The 24,571-nt window shown below is 53.2% G+C and overlaps 7 protein-coding genes across 7 annotated transcripts; 5 read left to right on the top strand and 2 right to left on the bottom strand.

Moving 5' to 3' along the window:
* Nucleotides 1-539: 539 nt before the first annotated feature.
* On the top strand, nt 540-4,947 carry J4E93_001675 (uncharacterized protein; the record flags this gene model as incomplete). The annotated part of the gene is made up of 4 exons (XM_049339625.1): nt 540-2,442; nt 2,492-4,227; nt 4,275-4,612; nt 4,668-4,947. 4 exons carry the CDS (start codon nt 540-542, stop codon nt 4,945-4,947), a joined length of 4,257 nt encoding a protein of 1,418 aa, XP_049203582.1.
* Nucleotides 4,948-5,381: 434 nt separating this feature from the next.
* Nucleotides 5,382-7,168, top strand: J4E93_001674 (uncharacterized protein; the record flags this gene model as incomplete). The annotated part of the gene is made up of 4 exons (XM_049339624.1): nt 5,382-5,459; nt 5,509-6,221; nt 6,271-6,711; nt 6,757-7,168. 4 exons carry the CDS (start codon nt 5,382-5,384, stop codon nt 7,166-7,168), a joined length of 1,644 nt encoding a protein of 547 aa, XP_049203581.1.
* Nucleotides 7,169-7,853: 685 nt separating this feature from the next.
* On the bottom strand, nt 7,854-8,630 carry J4E93_001673 (uncharacterized protein; the record flags this gene model as incomplete). The annotated part of the gene is made up of 2 exons (XM_049339623.1): nt 7,854-8,375; nt 8,427-8,630. The coding sequence occupies 2 exons, from the start codon at nt 8,628-8,630 to the stop codon at nt 7,854-7,856; spliced, it is 726 nt and encodes a 241-aa protein (XP_049203580.1).
* A 273-nt stretch (nt 8,631-8,903) lies between these two features.
* On the top strand, nt 8,904-10,772 carry J4E93_001672 (uncharacterized protein; the record flags this gene model as incomplete). The annotated part of the gene is made up of 4 exons (XM_049339622.1): nt 8,904-8,990; nt 9,044-9,080; nt 9,134-9,260; nt 9,311-10,772. The coding sequence occupies 4 exons, from the start codon at nt 8,904-8,906 to the stop codon at nt 10,770-10,772; spliced, it is 1,713 nt and encodes a 570-aa protein (XP_049203579.1).
* An 875-nt stretch (nt 10,773-11,647) lies between these two features.
* On the bottom strand, nt 11,648-14,533 carry J4E93_001671 (uncharacterized protein; the record flags this gene model as incomplete). Its single annotated transcript, XM_049339621.1, has 1 exon — nt 11,648-14,533. The coding sequence occupies one exon, from the start codon at nt 14,531-14,533 to the stop codon at nt 11,648-11,650; it is 2,886 nt and encodes a 961-aa protein (XP_049203578.1).
* A 4,156-nt stretch (nt 14,534-18,689) lies between these two features.
* On the top strand, nt 18,690-19,303 carry J4E93_001670 (uncharacterized protein; the record flags this gene model as incomplete). The annotated part of the gene is made up of 4 exons (XM_049339620.1): nt 18,690-18,752; nt 18,805-18,829; nt 18,881-19,202; nt 19,252-19,303. 4 exons carry the CDS (start codon nt 18,690-18,692, stop codon nt 19,301-19,303), a joined length of 462 nt encoding a protein of 153 aa, XP_049203577.1.
* A 775-nt stretch (nt 19,304-20,078) lies between these two features.
* On the top strand, nt 20,079-24,498 carry J4E93_001669 (uncharacterized protein; the record flags this gene model as incomplete). The annotated part of the gene is made up of 3 exons (XM_049339619.1): nt 20,079-20,428; nt 20,487-21,150; nt 21,199-24,498. The coding sequence occupies 3 exons, from the start codon at nt 20,079-20,081 to the stop codon at nt 24,496-24,498; spliced, it is 4,314 nt and encodes a 1,437-aa protein (XP_049203576.1).
* Nucleotides 24,499-24,571: the final 73 nt, after the last annotated feature.

The raw sequence follows: 24,571 nt of genomic DNA, 5'->3' as shown, positions 1-24,571 counted from the left end.
CGACACGTCCTAGAGATTGAGCAGGCCACGGGTAGACACACAAGGGAACTGATCACTCTGCGCGCCGCCTCCTGAGAAGTGTCCGGGAGGATCAGCGGACGCCGACGAGGCTAGGGCCGCGTCATTGGCTGCAGCCGCCGGAGCATGCATACGGGCCTGCAAAGACGCCTCAGTGCAAGAGGCGCGTCGCGATGGTGCAGAGGCTAGCCAGTGTTTGCGCCGTTGGCCAGCCAGCATTGCGACCGAACCATGCGAGTCTGCATCCGCGCTGTACCCGAGCTTCTGGCCTTCCGTGGTCGCGGTGGAGCGCATCTCTCACCGCGCGCTGGCTTGGGCCTAGCGCCGACGACATGCACTGTCGAGCTCCCTCACCTCTGATGCCCTAGATCCACGCGAACTGTGCAATAGACGTGCCATTGCCGCGACATCCACTGCCACGGCCCATACTCCTGCCTGTCGCTCTCACCCACACGCGTCTCGCTGCCACCGCCTCGCGCTATGGGCCCCGTCACGACCGTCGCTGCTCGCTGAAGCTCACCATGAGAACCGCCGACCAACTGCCTCTTGCCAGCGGCCACACGCACCCCAATCCGCTTGCCTCGCACGCCCCCGCGCCCCTCGACATGAACGGCGCCCACCACCCCGAGCCCGCGGCCTCCTCGCGCCCCAGCACCGCTGCCGCCGCCGATGCAGCGCCTGCCTCTCCCGATGACCACGATGCGCCGCCTGCCCGCCCTGCCTCGATAGGCCCTCAGTCTGCCCGTCCCAGCATGTTGCGCGCGAAGAGCGACTTTGGGCCGCGCCATCCTGCCCTCCCGCCCGAGAGCACCGACGAGGGAAGCGTCGACGGCCACTTCAAGATCCGCCATGGCTGGGACGACCAGCTCAACTCGGAGGAGTACAGCAACCTGCTCACCTCAAACTTCTTCATGTACTACACCGATAAGAAGCACGAGACGGGCGGCCACCCCAAGAACCAGGACTGTGCCTTCCCTGTCCAAGAATGGCGCATGCGGGACCGCCTCAAGACCGTCTCGGCTGTCCTCGCTCTCTGCCTCAACATTGGCGTTGATCCCCCAGACGTCATCAAGACCAACCCGTGTGCCAAGGAGGAGTGCTGGATCGACCCGACGGTGACCTCCCAGACGCCCGGCCACACGCCTATGAACCAGATCGGAAAGGCCCTCCAGACCCAGTACGAGCAGCTGAGCATGCGCACGCGCTACAAACTGCTGCTGGACCCCACAACCGAAGAGACGAGGAAATACGCGTCGACTCTGCGCCGGAATGCCCGCAATGAGCGAGTCTTGTTCCACTACAACGGCCATGGCGTGCCCAAACCAACGTCTTCCGGCGAGATCTGGGTCTTCAACAGAAACTACACACAGTACATTCCCTTGTCGCTCTACGACTTGCAATCCTGGATCGGCGCGCCTAGTCTGTTCGTCTATGACTGCTCCGATGCTGGCCTCATCATCAGCAACTTCAACCGCTTTGCCGAGAAACACCAGGCTGAGTTCGAGGAGGCGCGCCGGAGAGATCCCAGCGTCGAGCATGTCGATTTCAGCGATTGCATCCATTTGGCAGCATGCAGAGAGCGCGAGTCTCTCCCTACTAACCCCGAGCTGCCTGCTGATATTTTCACATCCTGTCTGACTGACCCCATAACCATGGCCGTACGCTTCTTCATCTTGCAAAACCCACTCCCGAGCAAGGTCAGCCTACGAGATGCCCACAATATTCCAGGCAAAGTCTCTGAGCGTAGAACGCCTATTGGTGAGCTGAACTGGATCTTCACAGCCATTACCGATACCATCGCGTGGAACTCTCTCTCCAAACCTCTGTTCAAGAAACTGTTCCGGCAAGATTTGATGGTTGCCGCTCTATTCCGCAACTATCTTCTAGCACAGCGCGTCATGCGCGCATACCACTGCAATCCCGTCTCCCATCCCGAGATCCCCCAAACACACAACCACCCGCTCTGGCGCAGTTGGGACTTGGCCGTTGAGCTGATCCTGGCCCAGCTGCCGGATCTGCAGGCTGAAGCACGGGGAGAGAAAGATTTCAACTACAAACACTCCGACTTCTTCTCTGAACAGCTGACCGCTTTCGAGGTATACCTGACACAGGGCGCTGTGGAGCAAAAGGTACCGGAACAACTTCCTATAGTGCTCCAAGTACTGCTTAGTCAAGTGCATCGTCTCCGAGCGTTGATCCTGCTGTCGAGTTTCTTAGACCATGGCCCTTGGGCTGTAAATCTTGCACTCAGCATTGGCATTTTCCCATATGTCCTCAAGCTACTACAATCGCAAGCAAACGAGCTCAAGCCAGTCATGGTATTCATCTGGGCCCGAATTCTCGCAGTCGACCAATCCTGCCAAGCCGATCTTCTCAAGGACAACGGCTACCAGTACTTCATTAATATATTCAATCCCAATTCTGGTATTCAAAATTCAATCCGAAAGACTGCCCGTTAGCTAAACTCAAGCAGGTATACCCATTCAGAACGCAAGCGAACACCGCGCAATGTGTGCCTTTATAGTCTCCATGTTTTGCAAAGACTACAACCAAGGACAACGTGCTTCACTTAGCACAGAGCTTGTAGAGAGCTGCTTGGATCATCTCAAAGATATGCAGAACCCGTTGCTCAGGCAGTGGTCGTGCCTTTGTTTGAGCAAGCTCTGGGTCAACTACGAAGAAGCCAAGTGGGTCGGCATACGGTGCATGGCACATGAACGACTTTGCGAGCTAATCGTGGATCCCGTCGCTGAGGTCCGGGCAGCGATGCTGCATGCATTGGCGTCCTTCCTTGGTATCCGCGATGTTACCCCACAGGTGGCCAACATCGAAGAGTCCATCGCGTCTATGATCCTCATTATGACCATGGACGGTAATAGTATGGTGCGCAAAGAGCTTCTCATCTTCTTCTCAACATTCGTTGCCCGCTACAAGACCCGGTTTATCGTCGCCGCATTCGAGCAACTATCGGAGGACTACGCCAACTCAGACACAAAGCAATCTGATGACAAGAACCCCGATGCGCTCCATATGAAAGCACGTACAGGAGCTACGGGCAGTGCTTCCGAATCGACGTCTTGTTCGCAAAACACCATATACTCTGCCATTTGGAAAGAGTTGCTGGTCATGTCAGTCGATCCGCATCCGGAGATCGCCAAAGACGCTGGAATTGTTGTTGATTACATCCTGATATCGCTTATCGAGTCGTCTCTAGCCAAGTTTGTACAGCCCCAACTAGACGAAGCTCTCCAAAACGCGCCAGCTCCTCGACCCATGCGCCGTGCAGTAGAAGAGACTTCTGCGCCGCAAAAAGCCTCGAACCCCCCAACACCGACCAAAGACTCAACCTACTTGTCACTCTTCGGTGGCATCCGAAAGTCCACGAGTGTCGGTGCTTCGCTGAAGAATCTCTGGGCAGGCCAAGATTCAGCAAGCCCTCGACAGAAATCTTCAGGGAGATCCGCTGCCGATGATGCCCACACTCCCGCGGTCTCTCGCCCTCAGACACCTGAAAAGTATCACACCGTAGAGCAGCCAACCTCGCGAGGGTTCAAGAACAGGAACTTGACGGAGAAACCAGAGATCCCACTCAAGAGTGTATTCTTCGAATGGTCCGTAGAGTACTTCCGCGAACCTCAGATGAAGCCTACAGAAGCCGACGAACCAGGAAGTACCGATTATAATGGCAGACTCTGGCGGAGGAACCGTAACGACAGGATCATTGCCGAGACTCAGCCGTTGAAGGACATTGCCGTTTCCAATCGTTGGGATGTGCCACGAGGATATTTCGACAACCTCAGCCAACCTGCCAAGATGTGTTTTCACCAATTTGAGGACCATCTCGTAGTGACAGATACACGGGATACCGTCAACATTTTCGACTACTCAAAGTCGGTCAACAGAATCAACTCTTTCTCTAACGGGAACCCTCCCGAATCGAGAATAACGGACGTGCGATTCATCAACGAGGACGACCAGGCATTATTAATGACAGGATCCTCTGATGGTGTAATCAAGATATTCCGGAATTACGACCGTAAAGGAGAGACAGAACTAGTGACAGGATTCCGCGCGCTTACCGATCTTGTTTCAAGTAACAAGAACGCCGGTCTGGTATTCGATTGGCAGCAAGGAAGAGGTCTCATCCTAGTTGCTGGCGACGTCAAGGTCATTCGCGTATGGAACGCTGGGACCGAAGTATGCACCAATGTAAGTTGCGCTCTCCGTATCCGTGATGTCGTAGCTGATCTGAGTAGGACCTTCCCGCACGATCAGGTTCTTGCATTACATCCTTGACCTCTGATCAAGTCGAGGGAGACGTCTTTGTTGCTGGTTTTGGTGATGGTGCCATCCGAGTATACGATCAACGCCAAAAGCCCGCCACCGCCATGGTCAAGGTCTGGAAAGAGCACAAGCAATGGATCACCAACGTTCACCTGCAGCGTGGTGGACAGCGTGAACTTGTGAGCGGCTGCCGTGGCGGTGAAGTCAAGCTATGGGACATTCGCTGGGACCGAAGTGTGAAGACTATCCAAGCAACTTCCGACACCCTAAGGACGCTCAGCGTTCATGAACATGCTCCTGTTTTTGCCACGTAAGTGCTCATTACATTCCAAGAGTACGAAACATATTAACGTTAACGTATGTAGTGGCACGCAACGACATCGTGTGAAGATTTTCAACATCAACAACGGCCAACCTGTGTCGCACCTAGAGCCCTATTCGGGTTTCCTTCGCGATCGATCTGCTCCTATCTCGGTCACTGCATTTCACCCTCATCGACTGATGATTGCTGCGGCGGCTGCCAACGACACTCACGTCAATATATTCTCATGTCACGAACCAAAGCATTCGGCTGTCAAGACAGTAAAACTTTGGGATGGGAATGCGAGCGCGTCGACCTCCAGTCGAACGTCCATCGTTGGCTGAAGATTGACTATCGACGACACCCAGCAGTGAGAGACTGCAAAGAGAATGAGATAGTTGCGCTGGCGGCTGAACCACACGACGATTGTTGAGGACATGACCTTTTTTGAACCATGAAGCATAGCGGCTTGTTTTGCTGCAGGGCGTCTGGGAAGCATTGGGTTTGAGCGGGAATGACAATTTTTACTATACCCAGTTACATTAGTTAGTGATTGTATGAGAGCTGAAACATGTATCCTGAACTATTCAAGCCATCAGGTGAGCATTGTATTGTACGTAGACAGCCCAGGTGTTCAAGGATCCCGTAGTTGGCTATGACGCCGCGGGGATAGCGGGGCTGTGATTCATCCACGGCTGCCCCACTATGGAAATGTGAGTCCCCAGCACACGTCTGACTATAGAACAACGCGACTCGAAAACCCCCCAATCCAACCACAATGAGTGACGCTGCATCTGCTGGCGCTGAGCCGCCCTCCAAGAACGCGCTGAAGAAGGCGCAGAAAGAGAAAGAGAAGGTCAGTAGAGTCTCTTTATGTCAAGTCCATAATATTGACAGTAGCCCAGGCCGAGAAGAAGGCCGCAGCCAAAGCCCGCGAACTCGCTGAGCGTACCAAGAAAGAAGTCGACGACGGCGCCGACGTGTCCGCAGGCGCATACGGCGAACTTCCCCTCATTGGATCCAAAGAGTACAAGCCTACGGGAACTCCGCGCACCGAGCTTACCGATGTCGCCAACAATGAGGACAAGGAGATTACATTCAGGTGCTGGGTTGAGAATGCAAGGGTGCAATCTGCGAAACTCGCTTTCTTGAACCTGCGACAAAACCTCAACACTGTGCAGGCTGTCGTTGCGGCCAGCGACAAGCTGAGCAAGCAGATGGTCAAGTTCTGCGGCAACGTTAGCACCGAGAGCACACTCGTCGTTACGGGAATAGTCAAGCGTGTGAAGGAGCCCATAAAGAGTGCCAGCATCACCGATTTTGAGATCCATGTCCAGAAGTTGTTCGTCGAGGCCAGTGCTGAGATTCCGCTACCGCTTCAAGTGTCGGACGCGGAGCGGCCCATGCCGACTGAGACTGCTGCGGAAGAGGATCAGAAAGAGGAGGAAGGTGGCGAGCGCCCACTCGTCAGTCTGAACACAAGGTTGAACAACCGAACGCTTGATCTGCGAGCCAAGATCAACCAATCTATCTTCGTCATCAAGAGCGGTGTTTGCGCCTTGTTCCAGGAGTTCCTCTCGAAGAAGGGCTTCGTTCTGGTGCATACTCCAAAGATTCTGTATGTTACTCGTGTCGTGGCTCGCTTTGAATACTAACACGACATCTAGTGGAGCTGCCTCAGAGGGAGGTGCTAACGTCTTCGAGCTGAAGTACTTCGGTCGCCCCGCCTACCTTGCTCAGTCACCACAGTTCTACAAGCAAATGTTGATCGCCTCCCGCTTCCAAAAGGTCATGGAGATCGGTCCTGTATTCCGCGCCGAGAACTCCAACACAGCCCGTCACTTGACCGAGTTCACTGGACTGGATCTTGAGATGGAATTCCAGGAGAACTACCATGAAGTCATGAGTGTGCTGGAAGACCTCATGCTCTTCATCTTCAACGAGCTCAACGCACGGTACAAGAAAGAGACAGAACTTGTAAGAGGAGTGTATCACGTCGATGAATTCAAGCTTCCTCAGTCCGGAAACGTGCCCAGGATTCCTTTCCAAGAGGGTATCAAGATGCTGTGCGAGGCTGGTGAGGAGCTTGGAGACTACGACGATTTGACGTAAGTGCGAAGAAGAAATCCTCAAGGCTTGACTAACGTTTCCAGAACACCTCAAGAGAAGCTGCTTGGTCGTCTTGTTCTCGAGAAGTACAACACCGACTTCTACACTCTGGACCAATTCCCTCTCGCTATCCGTCCCGCGTACACGATGCCGTCACCCGCCGACCCTGCTCTCTCGAACTCTTATGACATGTTCATGAGGGGTCAAGAAATCTGCTCGGGTGCGCAGCGTATCCATCACTCAGAGCTGCTCGCAGAGCAGATGCGCAAGCACGATCCTCCGATTGATCCCGCCGGTGCTGGAACCAAGGACTACGTAGACTGCTTCAAGTATGGTTGCCCGCCGCACGCCGGAGGCGGTTTCGGTCTGGAGAGGATTGTACAGTTCTGGCTCGGATTGCCTAACATTAGGATGTGCAGCCTGTTCCCCCGAGACCCCCAGCGCGTTGTGCCCTAAAGGTAATTTGCTGAAAGAGAACGATGAAACACTGCTCGACAGCGTCGGTTTGGCAGGAATGGGTCACGATGATGCACAGCACTCTCGTATAAAAAGGGTCCTGAGTTGTGCATATGGTCTCAGAGCTGACGAGTATGGCATGAGGCAAAGATTGAGGATTGATCTATTGATGACGTCGCGTCTCATGGAGCTCACGACCCGTAGTGCCAATCGCAGATACTAGAGAAATATAAATATATTACATGTTCATCATCCAGCCTACAAGCACACTACTCTTTTGGGCAATTGTTCTGCAGCGTCTGCTTGCTTCCAACGAGATGTATCGCCTATGACGACCTAATCGTGGTACTTCGGACGCGCTCTCGCTGGAACACATCTAATTCACTCAGGTGGGCTCATTAGATTCCAGCAGCTTTCATCCAGTGCGATCAGACGCAGATAGTCAACGAAATCTGACAATGCAAGATCCGTCGACAACTCAACCTGGCAGTGACATGGATGCCGACCTCTCATGCGCTGTGCGTGTTAGTTGCAAACGTCGAGTTTTGCCCTTCACAGCTGGTCATCCGCCAACAGCTAATAGCCCGCCTACTATTAGTCTTCACACAGACCGACGTGCGTGCTAATGGCGCCATCCTCGCATCGTGCGATTGCAAAGTCTGACATAGCAATCTGCGTATCTTCCTTAACATTGCTTCAGCGTCGCGGCAGCAAGCTTCTTCTGTGCTTCGTCCCCGAGGGCTGCGGCATCCACCTCTTGTATGGCCTGCCCAATCGCCAATGTCGTCTTTACGTTTCCCCCATCAACGTGCACAAGTCCGTTTCGACCGACGGTAACCTCGAAGCCGATTTTGGAGCCCAGGGTTTCCAATAAAGATATGCCTCCCCGCGCTGCAAGCATCCTCCGTGCCATACCCAGGCTGATCTTGAACACCATACCCCCCTTTAGCAGACCAAGACCTTCGCCCTTGCCCGTAGAGGGATCAACACAGGTGAGCTCTGACGGTAGGTCCTTGCCGGCACTCGCGACGCGACAGTAGACCAGGGAGTTTGGGGGCAGCTGAGGTCGTGTTTTTTTGGTCGCGCCCTCGAAGGCTAAGTGGGGAAGGGTCGCAGCCGGCGTGTTCGGGGTGAGGAGGCAATTGAAGTTCTCGGCGGCAGAGCCATTCACAGTCGCGATGACGAGGTCGCCTGCAAAAGGAAGGTACTGCCGAGTGGATTAGCAAGTATGCTGGAAGAGACAAAATATGTTTCTCACTCTTCCAGTGTTGTACTCGACCGAAGCAGCGTTCTTCTTGTTGTCTGTCACGAGCGCGCCCGCGACCGTGGCCGTGACCGTGTCTGGCGGCGTGTGTCGCAAACCGGGTCCGAGGGTGAGCGTCTTCTTTTTGCCTGTGCCAGTTGGCAGGGCGCTCTGCGCGATGTTGTCGCCGGGCAGTACAATAGTGGCCGACGCTGCCATGGTAGTGCTCGCAAAGTGGTGTCCTTGGGTGTGGTAGAGCACCTGGTAACATGCGCCGTCCCTCGAGTGAGCTCATTCCGAGAAGCCCGTGCGCTTCCGAGAAAAATGCACGACTCTGAATTTCTTAGCCGCGAAGAAACACACGCGCTACAAACGCTACCACAGCCGGCTATCTTCTGTCCACCTGCTCCTGCCGCTTTCTTGACGATACCGAACGGCTTTCCTTTGACTCGAACCCTCTTTCCGTAGCCCGAAAACGTCTCCCCGCGCAAGATGAGTGCGCAAGCGGACCCCGCGCAGCGAGTCGCGATAGGAATATCCTTTGGCAACTCGTACAGTTCCATTGCTTTCACCTCGGGTGTAAGTGCCCATGTCTGGCGCCGATGTCTCTGCATGTTTCTGACACACAACAGGAAGGCAAAGCAGAGGTCATCGCCAACGAAGACGGAGGTACGCCGCCTGCTGCACGCCCTGGATCCCCTCGACTGCTAACACTTGAAAAGACCGTCAGATTCCCACTGCCCTGTCCTATGTCGAGGGAGAAGAACTACACGGAGGCCAGGCCAAGACCCAATTCGTCCGCAATGCGAAGAACACAGTCGCCTACTTCCGCGACTTCCTCGGCCAAGAGTAGGCATTCCTGTCCTTCCTGTCAAACCACGTCGACTGACACCCTGCAGCTACAAATCGATAGACCCCTCCCCATGCCACCAGTCGGCCCATCCCGTACAGCACGAAGACGGCGTTGCGTTCAACATCCGCGACAGCGCCGACGAGCAGGAGAACACCGTATCCGTTATCGATGCCACAACACGTCACCTGAAGAGACTACGGAGCTCTGCCTCCGACTACCTTGGAAAAGAGGTCAACGCCGCCGTCATCACCGTACCCACAAACTTCAGTGATGCCCAGAAGGAGGCCCTTAAGAAGGCTTCGACAAATGCTGGCATCGAGGTCCTACAGTTCATCCACGAGCCCACAGCTGCTGTCCTGGCATACGATGCCCGTCCTGGTGCGCAGTTGGCTGACAAGATCATCGTCGTCGCCGATCTGGGAGGTACCCGTTCGGACGTGGCTGTGGTTGCGTCCCGTGGCGGCATTTACACTATCCTGGCCACTTTACACGACTACGATGTCAGTGGCTCCAAGCTCGACCAAGTCCTCATGGACCATTTCGCCAAGGAGTTCCTCAAGAAGCACAAGTCGGCCGGCGACCCTCGGGAGAATGACCGATCGTTGGCCAAGTTGAAGCTCGAGTGCGAAGCTGTCAAGAAGGCGCTTTCCATTGGTACTACCGCCAACTTCTCCGTCGAGAGCTTAGTAGGCGGCACCGACTTCACAGCAACCATCAACCGCACCCGCTACGATCTCCTGGGGAGCAAGTTGTTCACTGCTTTCACCCGTCTTGTCACCCAAGCTGTGGAGAAGGCCAACTTGGATCCTCTCGACATCTCCGAGATCATCTTGGCTGGCGGTAACTCTCACACTCCCAAGGTCGCTTCAGCGGTACGCTCAGCCTTCCCGGAATCCACCACCGTCCTCGCACCTTCCACATCCCCATCAGCCATCAACCCCTCGGAATTGTCAGCCCGTGGTGCTGCTATCCAGGCCAGCCTTATCCAGGAGTTCGAGCTTGAGGACATCGAACAAAGCACCCACCCTATGGTCACTGTCACACCCCACCTTTCCACCGCTGTTGGTGTGCTGTGCATCTCGGGTGATGAGTCCTCTGGCGTTTTCCACGCCATCGTTGACGCGGAGACACAACTACCTGTCCGACGTACTGCGACCATTACAACGCCAAGAGAGGGAGGTGACGTGCTCATCAAGCTTGCAGAAGGCTCACGACACATCAAGGTTACGAAGCCAGAGCCAAAGCCCAAGGCTGAAAAAGACGAGGATGATTCGGATGACAGCGACGACGACAGCGAGGAGGAGGAAGAGGAGCTACGGGAAAAGACATGGAAGGTTGGACAAGTGTTGAGCGAAGCCGCAGTCCGTGGTGTCAAGAAGGGAGGGAAGGTCGAGGTCCAGATCAACATTGGTGCCGACCTGAGCATAAATGCCATCATTCGCGAAGTAGGTGGCAAGGGCGGTATTCGTGGTCTCATTCAGGGACGCAAGGTCAACGGCAGCGCCTAGTACGGGCCCGGCTACTATACAGATGCGCCAGCCGCTGGACCGCAAAATTTCCATTACATGCTGCGATATGAACGACATACACAGCCTGTGTTTCTACTACACCAATTTCGGTAGCTCGGATAGTATTATCGGAGGGCTTAGTACCTCTACTTGATGACAATGAAGAGCATCTGAGCCCTGATAATCCAATGTGCTAAGGAAGTTTGCATTTACTGCACATACTGCAGGGGTGTTACTTTCGATACGCTTGTGCGAGCATCATATTGGTATGCATTCACACCCGTACGGCCAGTGCTCTCGAATGAGGAGTATTGCTAATACAAGAAATGAATTATACTAGTCACTCGCAAGACCACCAGTTGACAGTAGGGTCTACGCAAGCCCAACCCATTGAGTAAGAGCATGGAGTATTCGTGCTGTGATTCGTATCGAAACGAGACAATAATGTAAGACAAAAGCAAGTGACCTTAATCGTGATCGTCTCCATTGGAGTGTCCGTGTATCCAGAAACGCCAAGAATGCTCAACTGTATTCCGTACAGCATCGTCCATCCATAATATGCAAAACCCCATGTAATCGCACAAGAGGAAGACGACAAACAAGCAAGAGCCAAGGTATGCAAAGACGCCACAAGTGCGCCCTTCATCTGGCTATGTTGGATTTCCACGAAGGCCAAACCTTGAAGGGAGGCAGCACTCAATGGGAAACCTCAAGCCGCGATGAAGGGCTGACAGGGATGACAACAGCATGACCGAAACTTTGCGAAACAGATACCAAACACCTTATCCCATCCACGCCTACCCAATGCCTGCATGGTATTCCAAACTCCGTAAACAGATTAAACAATTTGAATGCCAGCAGGACCGATGAGATGACTACATGAGGCGCAGCTTCTTGGGTGGGCCAAGGGCGCTATTGAAGAAGGAAGACTCTACGGGGCGCTTCTTGACGGTGGTGAAGGGCTGAGGCGCAGGCTTTATAGCCGACAAGGTCGCTTTCGATGGCGTCGCCCCAAGGAAGATGGACTTGGATGGGGTCTTGATGGCTGATCTGCTGAATAAGAAAGACGACTTCTTGAGGGGAAGTGTGCGAGGTGCAAGCGGGCTCTTGTCGTCGAAAAACATCCCAACTTCGCAATTTTCCTTATCGTCATTGAAAGAGCGATCGAACTCAGAACTTGTCGGGGTGCTAGGCATTTTACACTGGGAGGAAGGAGGTAGCGCATACTTGGAAGGAGTCTTGAAAGGTGTGAATGGCTTCGCCGTAGTAGTGGGCAGAGGAGTTGCTGGCTTCGCAATCGATAGGTCGACTAGGTAATGGTCTTCGTCCATACGCTTCTTGTTCGACTCACTATCCAACACCCACCCCACGTTGACACACTTGATGGCTCCTTTGCTTTCAAGGCACTTCTCCAGTGTGGACATGCTTCCATCCTTGAAGAGAACGTGGCTCAGAGACGCATGAGATATGTCTTGGACTACCTTCGCGCCGAGATCCTCGAGCAGACCGCGGAACAAGAAGTTCTGCTCCCTACCGTTCCGTGTGACATCGACGTAGAAGACCATGCCCTGGAGGATGCCTTCGTAGAGAAATAGATCGCTCTCGTCTGCTTGAACATCTGTCCAAGCGACAGTCTTCTTAGGAGTCTTAGCGTCCATGACCTTCTGAGGTGATCGCAAGGCGGACTTCTTCGGTGACACTGGCTCGAGGCCTGCAAAAGTAGGTGCAAGTTTGAGCGGAGCCAGTTGCATGGTTGGCTTAGTGATAAAAGGAGAAGCCTCGACAGCGGTGTCTGGAGGAACAATCTCACTGAGTTTGCTAGCGTCGGTGAGCTCACTGATGTCGGCAAGCTCGCTCGATTCCTCGAGATCGAATGAGTCATTCTTCAGAGTTGAGAATCTTATAGGTGAGGGTGTCTGCTTCTTGACTGAAGCAGTGATCTCTTCCTGGAGAGCAGCCTCAAGAGCCAGGCTTGGTGTGGTGGGGTAGTCGGGCAGTTCAGCGAGAGCGCGACGTGGTGTCATTGGCGCCTTAATATGAGCTGGTGTTTTGGGGTAATCTGGAAGCTCGGCCAATGCTGCCTTGGAGGTCACAGGTGCGCTGATATGAGCTGGTGTTTTGGGGTAACCCGGGAGCTCGGCCAATGCTGCCTTGGAGGTCACAGGTGCGCTGATATGAGCTGGTGTTTTGGGGTAACCCGGGAGCTCGGCCAGTGCTGCTTTGGAGGTGATGGGCGCGATGACGTGGGCGGGTGTGGCAGGGTACGCCTCAGGAAGCTCCTCGAATGCTTCCTGATCGGTGACGCCCCAGACGATGTGTGCAGGTGGAGTGCCGGAAATGTCCGAAAACGAACGCTGGGCGGGCGTCGCATCGTGGTATGGTGTCTTTAGCTGGACCGATATCGGGGTCTTTGCAGCCGGGGTGAAGGAGACATCGACCGTAGTCTGGCGGCCCTGGCAGTCATTTTCTTCGACATTGCGAGGGTTTTTGACGTGCTGAGGGCTTCCTGGCACCTCTATTGTGGCTTCGATCACGCTCTCGGCAGCCTGAAAAGTATGGCAAGCCTCAATCTGCTCGACTGCTTTTGTCTCCTGAACATCGCCCATGACGACGTCATTGTACCCATGCTCCATGAGTTCGGCCTGAACCTCGGGTGTAGCGATTGCAACAGATGCAGCGACGTGCGAAGGTGTTGTGGGATATCCTGCGAGTTCTCTAAGAGCGGCTTTGTTCGACAAAGGTGCAAGGATATGCGAGGGAGTCGTGGGGTAGCCGGGAAGCTCGGCGATTGCCTCTCTTGAGGTCATGGGGGCAGTGATGTGGGAGGGGGTTGTCGGGTAGCTAGGGAACTCTGTGAACGGCTTCTCGATTGCCTCCACGACAGGCTCCTCCACCTCCTCCATGACTGCATCTTCGTCGGCCTCTAGAACAGATCGCTCGATGATCTCAGCAATAGGCTCATCAAAGACTTCAACAACAGGCTCCTCGACTGTTTCAGCGACCGGCTCAGGCTCAGGCTTCGCCTTAGTGACAATAGCAGCCTTCTTTGTAGGCTTGCGGGCCGGAGCCTTGAGAGGCGACTCCTGTGGGACTGCAGGGGCATTACGGCCGCGTGTGGCTCTCGGTACGATGGCGGGTGCGGGTGCGGAGACTTTTGGCACTGCTGCTTTGCGTGTACGGGGTGCTGGCTTAGCAGGCTCGCTGGTGACGGTCTTGTCGACAACTGCAGGCTCGCTCTTCTTGGGGATGGGCGTCTTCTTTGCAGGTGCTTTGCGTATAGCTCTTGATGTTGGCTTGACTGCTTCTTCGACGGCAGGCTCTGGGGCGACAGCAGGCTTCTCGACCTTGGGGATAGGTGCCTTTTTTACTGCTGCGATCTTGCGCGTACGGGCGGCAGCTGGCTTAGGGGCCTCTTCAATGGGTTCGGGATCCTCTGTAGCGGCAGGCTCCTCGGCTTTGCGACCACGCGTGGCCCTCACTGCCGGAGCAGGTGCGGGTGCGGCTCTGGTCTGGGCCTTGATAGTGCGCGCGGCGTTTTTTGCAACAGTCTTCTTGGCCATGGGCGGCTCAGCATCCTCAGGCTCAGCCTGGGCTTTGCGCTTCACAGCAGTTGTCCTTGTGGGTTTGGCCGGGGCAGGCGCTGGCTCAGCAGCTTCCTCGATTGCCTTCTTCCTGCCGCGCTTGGGAGGGGCGTTGAGCGTGTTGGGGGGTGCAGAGGCGACCTCTGGGGCGGTTTTCGCACCGCGACGTGTAGCGACCATGATGTCTGTCGATGTTCGCGGTCTTGGTGGTATGTCGTTGTCGGTCTGGGGTGAGACTGGTTCAGTCGAGGTTGTGGACGTGCTTGCCGTGTTGTGTTGTCAAAGCGCCAACGACGACTAGCCGCATCGGGATACGCGTTGCTCCAGCAACAATCGCTTGGCCGCTAATCGCATACTTACAGCAGCATGGCACGAGACGATTACAGCAGCAGACACTCGGGTGCGGACGAATGACGACCATGCCTATCGATTGTGTATCACCCATCCAAAGCTATACGTATGACTTCCATGCCCACTCCACAGACCAGCACCCTCGCATCGCCACCACTATTGCCTTCATCAAGCACCGCCATACTAGATGCATCTGCAACATTGGTCTTGATTCTATGCAATCTCTGGACCGTCAGAGCGCCTTCATGATCTGCTGCAGTTTTAGTTCCAGCTTCGGAGTTAGTCTCCCGCAGTGCAATCTGCCACAGTCTGATCCACTCGTCATTTCCTGACGTGACAAGGAAAATGCGTGATTTGTGTCTGAAGAGAGCGCACGACGTTACTCCAGAGCCATGTGCGCGGTTGACGAGGATCGGTGGCGAAACATAGGTTGTCGTAGGCGAAGTCGATGAATGCAAAGACGTAGACCGTGCGAGTACACACGCCAGACCGCCATCGTCACCACCGGATACGATGAGCCAGGTATCCGCATCAATGGAGCGGGATGTCATGGCCTTCGATGAGTTTTGATGTATTCTTGCCGGATGATGCCATCCCAATTGATCATTTGACCTAGTGGATTGCCCAGGCGATCGTTCGGTTTCTGCCATTAGCGGCCATACCACGGTATGGCCATCGGTACCAGCTGTCAAAACCTTTTCTCTAGAGAGGAACATACACTGTGTCAAACAGGATGTAAAGTAAAGACCCTTTCCAAGAGACTGCCATGTGACAGCAGCGGCAGGATCATAACGATAGACCTTGTCACATCAGCGCCATGCTACATTGAGAATACGGAGACCAGCTCACCTTGATGCTGGAATCTGAGAACACCATCGTGATAGTATGTGCGGATCCCGATGTGATCACATCGAAAGACATGAGTCTCAAATCTGCATGCTCACTTTCTGGCGTGTACACATGCTCGCACACGACTCCAATCTCAAGGGCAGAGGCGGGTAAGTCCCGGATCCGCCATACATAGACTGTGACGGAAGTTAGCAGCAGCTCTGCAGCTTTGTACAAAAGTCTTACATTCTTCACAGCCCCCACTGCTAAACAGATAATCACCGTCCTGCGACCATTGTAGATGCTGAATCCCTGTGGTGTGCTTGCGAATAGTCCTTTGGCATATCAGATCATCATTAATATAGTGGAATATCTTGATATCGGTATCCTCAGCGCCTGTGGCGATGAGTGGGTGAGGTCTACCGTTCATCTCCGATGCAACTGCGACCGCCTTGAGCTCGCGTCCATGACCACCTCGTCGAACGACTGTATGATTTGGTCTGTTCTGACTGCATATATGCATACTAGAGGCTCGAGTCCATACTAGGGTACCGCCTAGCGACGAATGTGACCGGAAGGCCCAACTTCTATGGGCTCCTCCGGTTTCGATACTCATGACTTCTTCTTCGTTAGTCACATCGTAGAGATACCACTTCTTGCTTGAGAAGCCGTGTATGAAGAGTTGATCGTCCTGGAAGTATAAGCCTTCGATGTTTGGTCCGAATGGGACCGCAAGATCATGCACCAGCTCGACAACGTTTGTAGATGCATCGAATTGGTGTACGCTGAGACGCCCATCTCTTCCTATGGAGAACAGGTGGCCGTGTACGGAACCTTCAGACGAGGGACGCCATGTAAGAGAGGTGACTGCTTCCGCACCATGTGCTTTCTCGATGATCCGTAGCAAGGTAGCGACATCTGTGCCTCCTTCGCCTTTACGGATTTCATAAAGTGCGATCGAACCCCGACGAAACCCAACGATGACAGAGTCTCTCCCAGGTATTCTTGCATAAGTCATACTTGTGATAACCGAGCCGGTCGGAGATTCTGCAATGGGTATCTGCACAACTCTCAGAATGCTCGTGTTGCTATCAGGGTCCACGTATAACAACTGCGCTTCACCTTGACCAACAAGGGTCACAAGTAATGCCGCTATATTTGAGCCATCCGTGTTTGATACCTCTGCAGCGAAAATATCTCCGACTTTGCCATCAATGGCATGCAAGATTGCCAGGGTATTTGACTTCTTACTGTACACGTAGATGTTGCCGCTATTACCAGCGATGTAAGCGAAACCAGGACGGGAGCCACTCGTGCAGACAGAATAACCAGAAAGATCCCTCAGTTGATCGAGTAACGTTGAGTTCGCGAGGAGGCTTGACTGACTGGGGGCTGTCTTGGACGAAATGGTGCCGATAAGTACGTTTCCAGAGTTAGTAGTAAGCAAAAATGAGTTCTCATCGACAAAGCAATAGCTCCTGAAGAACTCTGCTTTCCTTGAAGACTTTGGGCCGCCCACAGATTCAGCCCTGTTGTGATCAGACTCGGCCATTTGCGCCCATGATAGTATGTCGTTTACGGTATACTCAGCGATCGCGCCATGTAAATCCTTCTCTGCCTGCAGAATGCGAAATAACGGGGTAGCGGTGACTTTACTATCAGCGCCACCAGCAATAACCTGCTGTATTCCTGTGGAGTCATTGGAAACAACAGTCGACCACAGGTTCTTTCCACTATGGTGCGCGGTGTAGTCAAGTTCTAGCAACCTGTAAGGAAAGCTCGTGCTACCTGAAGGGTTTGGTGTAAGTTCCCATGTCCTTGCAGTTGCATCTTCACCGGCAGACTGGAGTAACAATGATCCATTGCATGGCGATGCTTCGAGAAAGCGGACCGTCCAAACGCGTGAAAGATGGCCCCATCCGATGGCGAGACAGCTCGAGCTATGGAACTCATCCGAGTCGAAAGCTTCGTTGGTGAAGCCGGTATGGCGAGTCCTCAGAACCTCCAAGTCATTGCTATGAGCTTCCGAGGTAGTGGCACTAGTGTTCACATCCGAGACGTCCCATATTCGGATTGTGCGGTCGTCGCTGCAGCTTGCTACCACCCGCCTCAGTCTTTGACAACATTCGGTCGGTAGCTCTTCCGAAATCTGAACCCCGAAAATTGAGCCCTCGTGACCCAGAAAGACGCGATGGATACGGGAAGCCAATCCACCGCCGCTATTGTCACACCATGACCAGTATATGATTTCACCGAACGCTGTCCCAGCAGCAACAAGAACCTGGTTTAGATTCTCCCAGAACAGGTGAGCGGAGTAGAGGATAGATCGAGAGCTTGAAGTAAGATCAGATACAGCTACATCGATATGACTGAAACTGAGATGTCAGCAAGGAAATGGTACTGCAACGGATCAATGTGTGGAATGCGCACTTGGTCATGTGGATGTCGTCCGACGTCCTTTGTTCCATTTCAACGTGCAGCAGTGCGTTATGAGCAGTGACAGCAATGCAGGATCCTTTGTGGTACTGAGCATCGTCATCCAGGCCTTTGGGACGAGGAGCGAGATCAAGAATCCAATCTGAAGCCTTCGCGACGTTGGAAAAACATAGGTTCAGGCCTTGGCTGCCAACTTGACCTGCAAAGCCAATCTCGAGGGCGCGGACCAGCCTTCCACCCCAGACGACGAGTTTGGTGACATGCGCATGCTCTTCAGAAAAGACGCGTATTCCATGGATTGCTTGAGCTTTGAAGACGCGCTCGGAAGAGATGTACCGCGAGCCCTTGGCATGGTGGAAGCGTAGAAAGGGGCCTTCTGCAGCGATCAGCAGAGCGCCGCAAGAGGCCAGTGCCGTCACTGGTACGCGAGTGCATTCATGCTGCGGTAGTTAGCTGCTGTCTGACTCGATGCAATGCAGACTCACATGTAGAGTTGGCAACATTGGCTCGCCAGAATCACATGTGAGAGTGGTGTTCATGATGGGAAAATTGGGGTTGAGTCAGCCCCGCGAAGTGTGGCGGGGCAATGACGGAGTGCGTTTCCGCGATTTTTTGTCGGCCTTCACCGCGCTGAGTGCTGCTGCTGCACGCACCCACGTCACTCTCTGCACTCCCACTTCAACCTGCACATAGATAATATTCCCTCAGCGACATCGCCAGAATGTCTCTCGCAGGCCCACTAGGCACGAGCATCAATCCGGAGGAGACTGAGAACTTTGAAGATGCAGGTGCCCCAAAGCCAGCGCGTGGACAGTCATCGCTAACAGTGTCCATAGATCGAGAAGCAGTTCGCGGTCAAAGGTACAGAACACGATACCTACCGTTCGCGACCATGCTAACAGTATCGTCCAGTCGTGCAGCACATGGAAACATACTGGAAGATCCTCGAGAAAGTACCCGGCTCCAAGCTGCGACTCACCAAGATCGACGACGAAATCTACGAACACCTCAAGACGGAATTCCCCGAGTTCGACGCATCAGCCACACTAAACGAGGATGAGATGAAGAGCAAGGAGGGCAAGGAGCGATGGCGCAAGTTCATCAGTGAGTACGAGAAGAAGGTTGAGGACTACAACTTCGGCACAATGCTGCGCGCAAGTCCCAAGATGGAATACAGCCAGGAAGGCACTATATTCGCTGTTCGAATGCAGTTCTACGCTATCGAAATCGCTCGGTAAGCTATGCCCTAGATACAGCGGCGCGCCCGATGCTGACATGCGCAGTAACCGAGAAGGCCTGAACGACTGGATATACGAGAAGGCGCAGGGCAAGTAGTTCGCCGCAGGATGATCCTGGAAATTCTAAATTCCAAGCTATTGTTCGCAAGGGACGCCAATACGCGGCTGCATTGTCGACATCCGGCCCGTCACTTGTTCGTCGCTTACGAGCCCACGTTCTTTGTCGGGCGCCCAGCTATACCCGTCTATGAACATCCGTCGTGCAAGCCACTGGATCATCGGTGTAGTATCATATTGGCTTGGTAATTGACGTATTGGTGAATGTGTAATCTTCGTCAGTTGTCGGCCTACACTGTGCACATCAACTACAAGACCAACAAAGCGCTGAATCAGGTGTGTTGCTCTCATTTTACCATCCGTTGATGACCTGCGCGGAGAAAGCCACTGTTTCATCTCATTCTAGAGTGATCGCATGAGCGGATGCAACTTTTGGGCTTTTCGTGAAGGCGGCGATTGGTGGCTGGAGAACAATGTTAAGGACAGACAAAGTAAGCGACGAAAGCAGGTGCGCGGAAACCATCTTTCCAGGGCTACGACCACATGGCCGCCACAGACTAGTCCATATGTGGTAATTCCCTATTCTCTTTCCTCACCTCATCTCGCTGTTGGGTCGCTCTTACCTTTTGTCGATTCCACTACCTCACGCACTCTCTTTTCGCAGTCACTGCCGGTGAGCGGCCAAGATGGCGACGACGCCCAATCCAAACGCGACCGCCCGTTCCGAAAAGCCGCCATCTCTGAATGATGAGGAGCAGGATTATATATCAAGCGTGGGATGGAGGACGTTGTTCACTTTCACCACAAAACAGCATATGCCCGCACTGCTTGGTGGTGTTGCCATGGCGTCCTTCGCTGCGCTTTCCATGCCCGCTTTCGCAATCCTTTACGGTCTTGTATTCGGTCAATACACAAGCTATGGCGAAGGATCGATAGGCAGCAGCCAACTCATGAGCAACATGGCCAGGTTGTGCATAATTCTTACCGCTCTCGCAACACTCAACTGGATTGCCAATAGTTTCTGCCATCTTTTCTTTCTCATGTTCGGAGAGCTCCAGGCGAGGAGTGCCCGCAACAGGATCTTCGATGCTCTCATTAAAAAGGACATGGCTTGGTTCGATACGCGGGAGGATGGTATCGCCGCGTTTCTGCCCACAGTACAGATGTAGGTGCCACTCTAATATCCGAATCACCGTAGGGATATGTCTACTAACGAAGAACAGGCACATCCGCGACTTGCAACTTGCAGTATCATCTCCTTTTGGCGAAGCTGTCCAGTCGCTCGTGCAAGGTGTCGCATCCTTGGGGGTCGCTTTTTACTATTCGTGGAACCTAACATTGGTTGTCTTGTGTACAATACCAGTTCTATACTTGGTTCAATCCTCAGTGGCAAAGCGGCTGTCACTACGAGCACACGAGCATGCCGAGAACTTGAAGTCGGCACTGAAATATATTACGACTGCAGTAACAAGTATCGAGACGGTTAAATGCTTCAACGGGGAAAGATACGAGCTCCATGTCTTTACCAGCATCGTCACCATTGCAGCGAGCTTATACAGAAGCGTGGCCAACTTCCGCTCTATGCAGATCGGCATTATGCAATTTTTTACGATCAGCGTTTTTGTTCAAGGATTCTGGTATGGCAGTCACCTCGTCGAAACCGGGGAAAGTGACCCAGAACAGGTCCTCAAGACATTCTGGGCAGCACTTATGGCAATGTCTGGGATGACCCAGATAATGCCTCAGCTGATTGTGTTGCAGCAAGGAAAGATGGCCGGTGCAAGATTAAGCGTGCTTATGAAGCAGATTTCAACGAGCGATCAGCAACTCGAATCGCAAGGCAAACTGCGGCCCGAGAGATGTACGGGCCAGCTCGAATTTCGAAAGGTAATGCTTCTCACATCGCTTCGATGCTCCATACTAACGGTCAACCAGGTCACATTCTCATATCCTTCACGCGCAGACGAGACTGCCATTCGAGATGCTTCGCTTCTGATCCGGGCTGGAGAAACGACTTTTGTTGTCGGAAAAAGCGGTTCCGGAAAAAGCACACTAGGACAACTTCTCGTCCGCTTCTATCGACCTTGTTCAGGACAGATATTCCTGGATGGCGTTCCACTCGAAGACTTGGACGTCAAATGGCTACGACAGAATGTCACGCTTGTTGAGCAGCACAGCGTGCTGTTCAATGGTACTATCCGCCACAATCTCGCTCTTGGTCAGCTAGGCGATACAGTGGATGTGAAAGATATCCGCAATGCAGTCAAGTTTGCTATGCTAGAACCTGTTATGGAGAGCCTTCTCGATGGACTGGATACTGAACTTGGCATGAAGGGTGGCTCATTGAGTGGAGGGCAGAGACAAAGAATGGCTCTAGCCCGAGCTAGAATTCGGAACTCGCCGGTGCTGATCCTGGACGAATCAACCAGTTCTCTTGATTACGTTACACGAGCCGAGATGCTTGACGCTATAAGAAGCTGGCGGAAAGGGAAGACAACGATCATCATTACCCATGACATCTTGCAGATCGAACCCAACGACTTCCTGTATTTGCTGGACAACGCCCGAGTAGTACAACAGGGATATCGAAAAGAGCTCGAGTCACAAGATGGATCTTTCAGGTCTTTGCTCGATACACACACCGAGGCTGACACGGACGATGAGCCTGATGACCATAAGGACGACTTCTATTGGGGAGCTGAAGCTGGTGACGGCAACGTGCTACGCGAGGAGTCACGGACAGCCCGAATCGTTTCCATGACACGTCCGCTATCTGTTGCTCACTTTGGACAGTCAGTGCTGGCAACGTATCCCGAGACTACCCGCGCGTCTTGGGGCTATAGTGTACCGGTCGACCTAGGCCCAGACCCAAGGCTATCCATCCATGAACAAACGGCTGATCGAGGCGGTCAGATAGAGCTCATTAAGGCATATCAAGCATCTCCAGATGCTGAGGCATCGAGATATCTCCCGGCTGTGCCGTCTGCTGTTAAGAAAACGATCTTATCGAAAGACCATGGCTTGAGACCTACTTCAAGATCGAACCTACACAGACGCTCTCTGTCGTTTTCGGAAGGAACTAGCTCGCGTTCAGTCCCCAAACTATCTACGCGACCGGTCTCGCCGATCGCTCCGTACTCGCAATCCTTTGTGACCAACGAGTCTGTCCCAGTTCTTTCGGACGCACTGAAGAAATCTTCGAGAAACGCTAAGCTTCTTCAGAGAATCAAACGCTTCCGCAGGAAAAATCATAATGAGGAAACGGATTCCCCGGCCGCTTCTCTTCCCATGAAAGAGATTTTCATGTCTGTGTGGCCCGCTATAGGCTGGGTTCCGCGTCTCTTCGTTCTAGCAGCATCATTCAGCGCAACGATTCATGCTGCATGCACGCCAGTATTCGCATGGGTTTTCGCCCAGCTTTTGACTACCTTTTACGTGCCTGGCGCTAGGAAGGAAATGTCCCAAAAATATGCCGTCGTCATTCTTGGTATTGCCGCTCTCGATGGTTTGTCGTGCTACTTCATGTTCTTCCTCTCAGATACCGTAGCGCAAGCGTGGACTCTTTCGCTAAAGAAGGAAGCTATGCGCCGCATCCTCATGCAATCACGGGATTTCTTCGACAAGGAAGAAAACAGCGTGTCGCGGCTTGCCGAGACGTTGGATCACTTTGCTGAAGAGGCTCGAAATCTTCCAGGTCGATTTGCTTGTGTCTTCCTCACTATGAATCTTATGGTTTGTATCTCTATCTTTTGGAGCATGGTCATAGCATGGGAGTTAGCCCTGGCTGCTCTCGCGACCGGTCCTGTACTCCTCCTTATCACGAAGTGCTACAACATTATCAGCAGCCGCTGGGAAAGATTGGAAAATGAGGCCGCTGACAAGGTTGGTCAAGTGCTCCACGAAGCTTTCGTCAATATCAAGACTGTTCGATGCCTAGTTTTGGAAGATCACTTCAAGGCAAGGTATACCGACGCAACTACCGAAGCCGTGAATGTCGGCATCAAGCGCGCAATATACTGTGCATCCATCCATGGACTTTCATTCACTGGAGTCATTTTCGTAACTATCCTGCTATACTGGTATGGAGGTTATCTCATGTCGAGAAACGAGTACACTGTTGACAAAGTGTTGGAATGCTTCTTGGTACTCATGCTTAGTGTCAGTCAAGTTAGCTATATGGCGAACTACGTCACTCAAATCAACATGGCAAGGGATGCTGGATCACGATTGCTACGTCTCGCACGACTACCAATGGACTCACACGAACTCACCGGCGAAGCTCAGATACAGTTTGCAGGTGACATTTCGTTGAACAAAGTCACCTTCAGCTATCCAGCCCGGCCCGAGATCAGAGTACTGCAGGACGTGTCGTTCCATATTCCACAAGGGAGCTGCACCGCTATCGTCGGATCCTCGGGGGCAGGCAAATCTACAATTGCCTCTCTCCTTCTTAAACTTTACCAAACAGGCAATAACCCACTCTCGTCCTCCAACCCATCAAGCGATATGACCGTCTCAAATTACGATATACAGACTCTGCATACTAGCATTCTCCGTTCCCGAATGGCCATAGTACCACAAACGCCCGTCCTCTTCCCCGGTACTATCGCAGAAAACATTGCCTACGGCCTATCCCGTTCACTTCCCGAAACAAGCATCAAAAGCATCCGCGCAGCCGCCACCGCAGCTGGCATAGCTGAGTTCATCGACAGCCTGCCCCAAGGTTACAACACGCTCATCGGCGAAGGCGGCACATGTCTATCCGGAGGCCAAGCCCAACGCGTCTCGATCGCACGCGCCCTCATTAGGAATCCCGATGTGCTCATCCTCGATGAAGCAACAAGCGCGCTAGATGTAGCTTCCGCTCAAATCATCCGCGAGACCATCTTCAGTCTCGTTCACGGCATCGAAGACACTGGATCCACCATCTCCTCACCCATATCGCCCTGGACCCGTTCAGGTTGGTTTTGGGATGAGATAAAGGGGGATTGGGATTACAAAGTCGGGTATCCCCTGCAGCAGCGGATGCCTGTGGGTAGTGGCAGTGATAAGGGCAATAGACCGAGGCAACGAATGACGGTCATCATCATTACGCATGCGCGGGAGATGATGGCTATTGCTGAGCATATTGTTGTGTTGGATCAAGGAAAGGTGGTTGAACAGGGTAGCTTCAACGAACTGAAGAGGAGAAGGCAAAGTGCTTTTGGAAGATTGCTAAGGGGTGTGAGAGAGTAAATTGGTTGAAGTAGGGGTTTGCATGGCGAACATGGCCATGTGTCTTGTTCTTGGGAGAGTTTTGTGTTTATTT

Source organism: Alternaria ventricosa (assembly GCF_023758065.1).
Source record: "Alternaria ventricosa strain BMP 2768 chromosome Unknown scaffold_2, whole genome shotgun sequence".
NCBI classification, from domain to species: domain Eukaryota; kingdom Fungi; phylum Ascomycota; class Dothideomycetes; order Pleosporales; family Pleosporaceae; genus Alternaria; species Alternaria ventricosa.
Note: the sequence above shows the minus strand (reverse complement) of the source record. Positions and strands in the feature narration are given on the sequence as shown.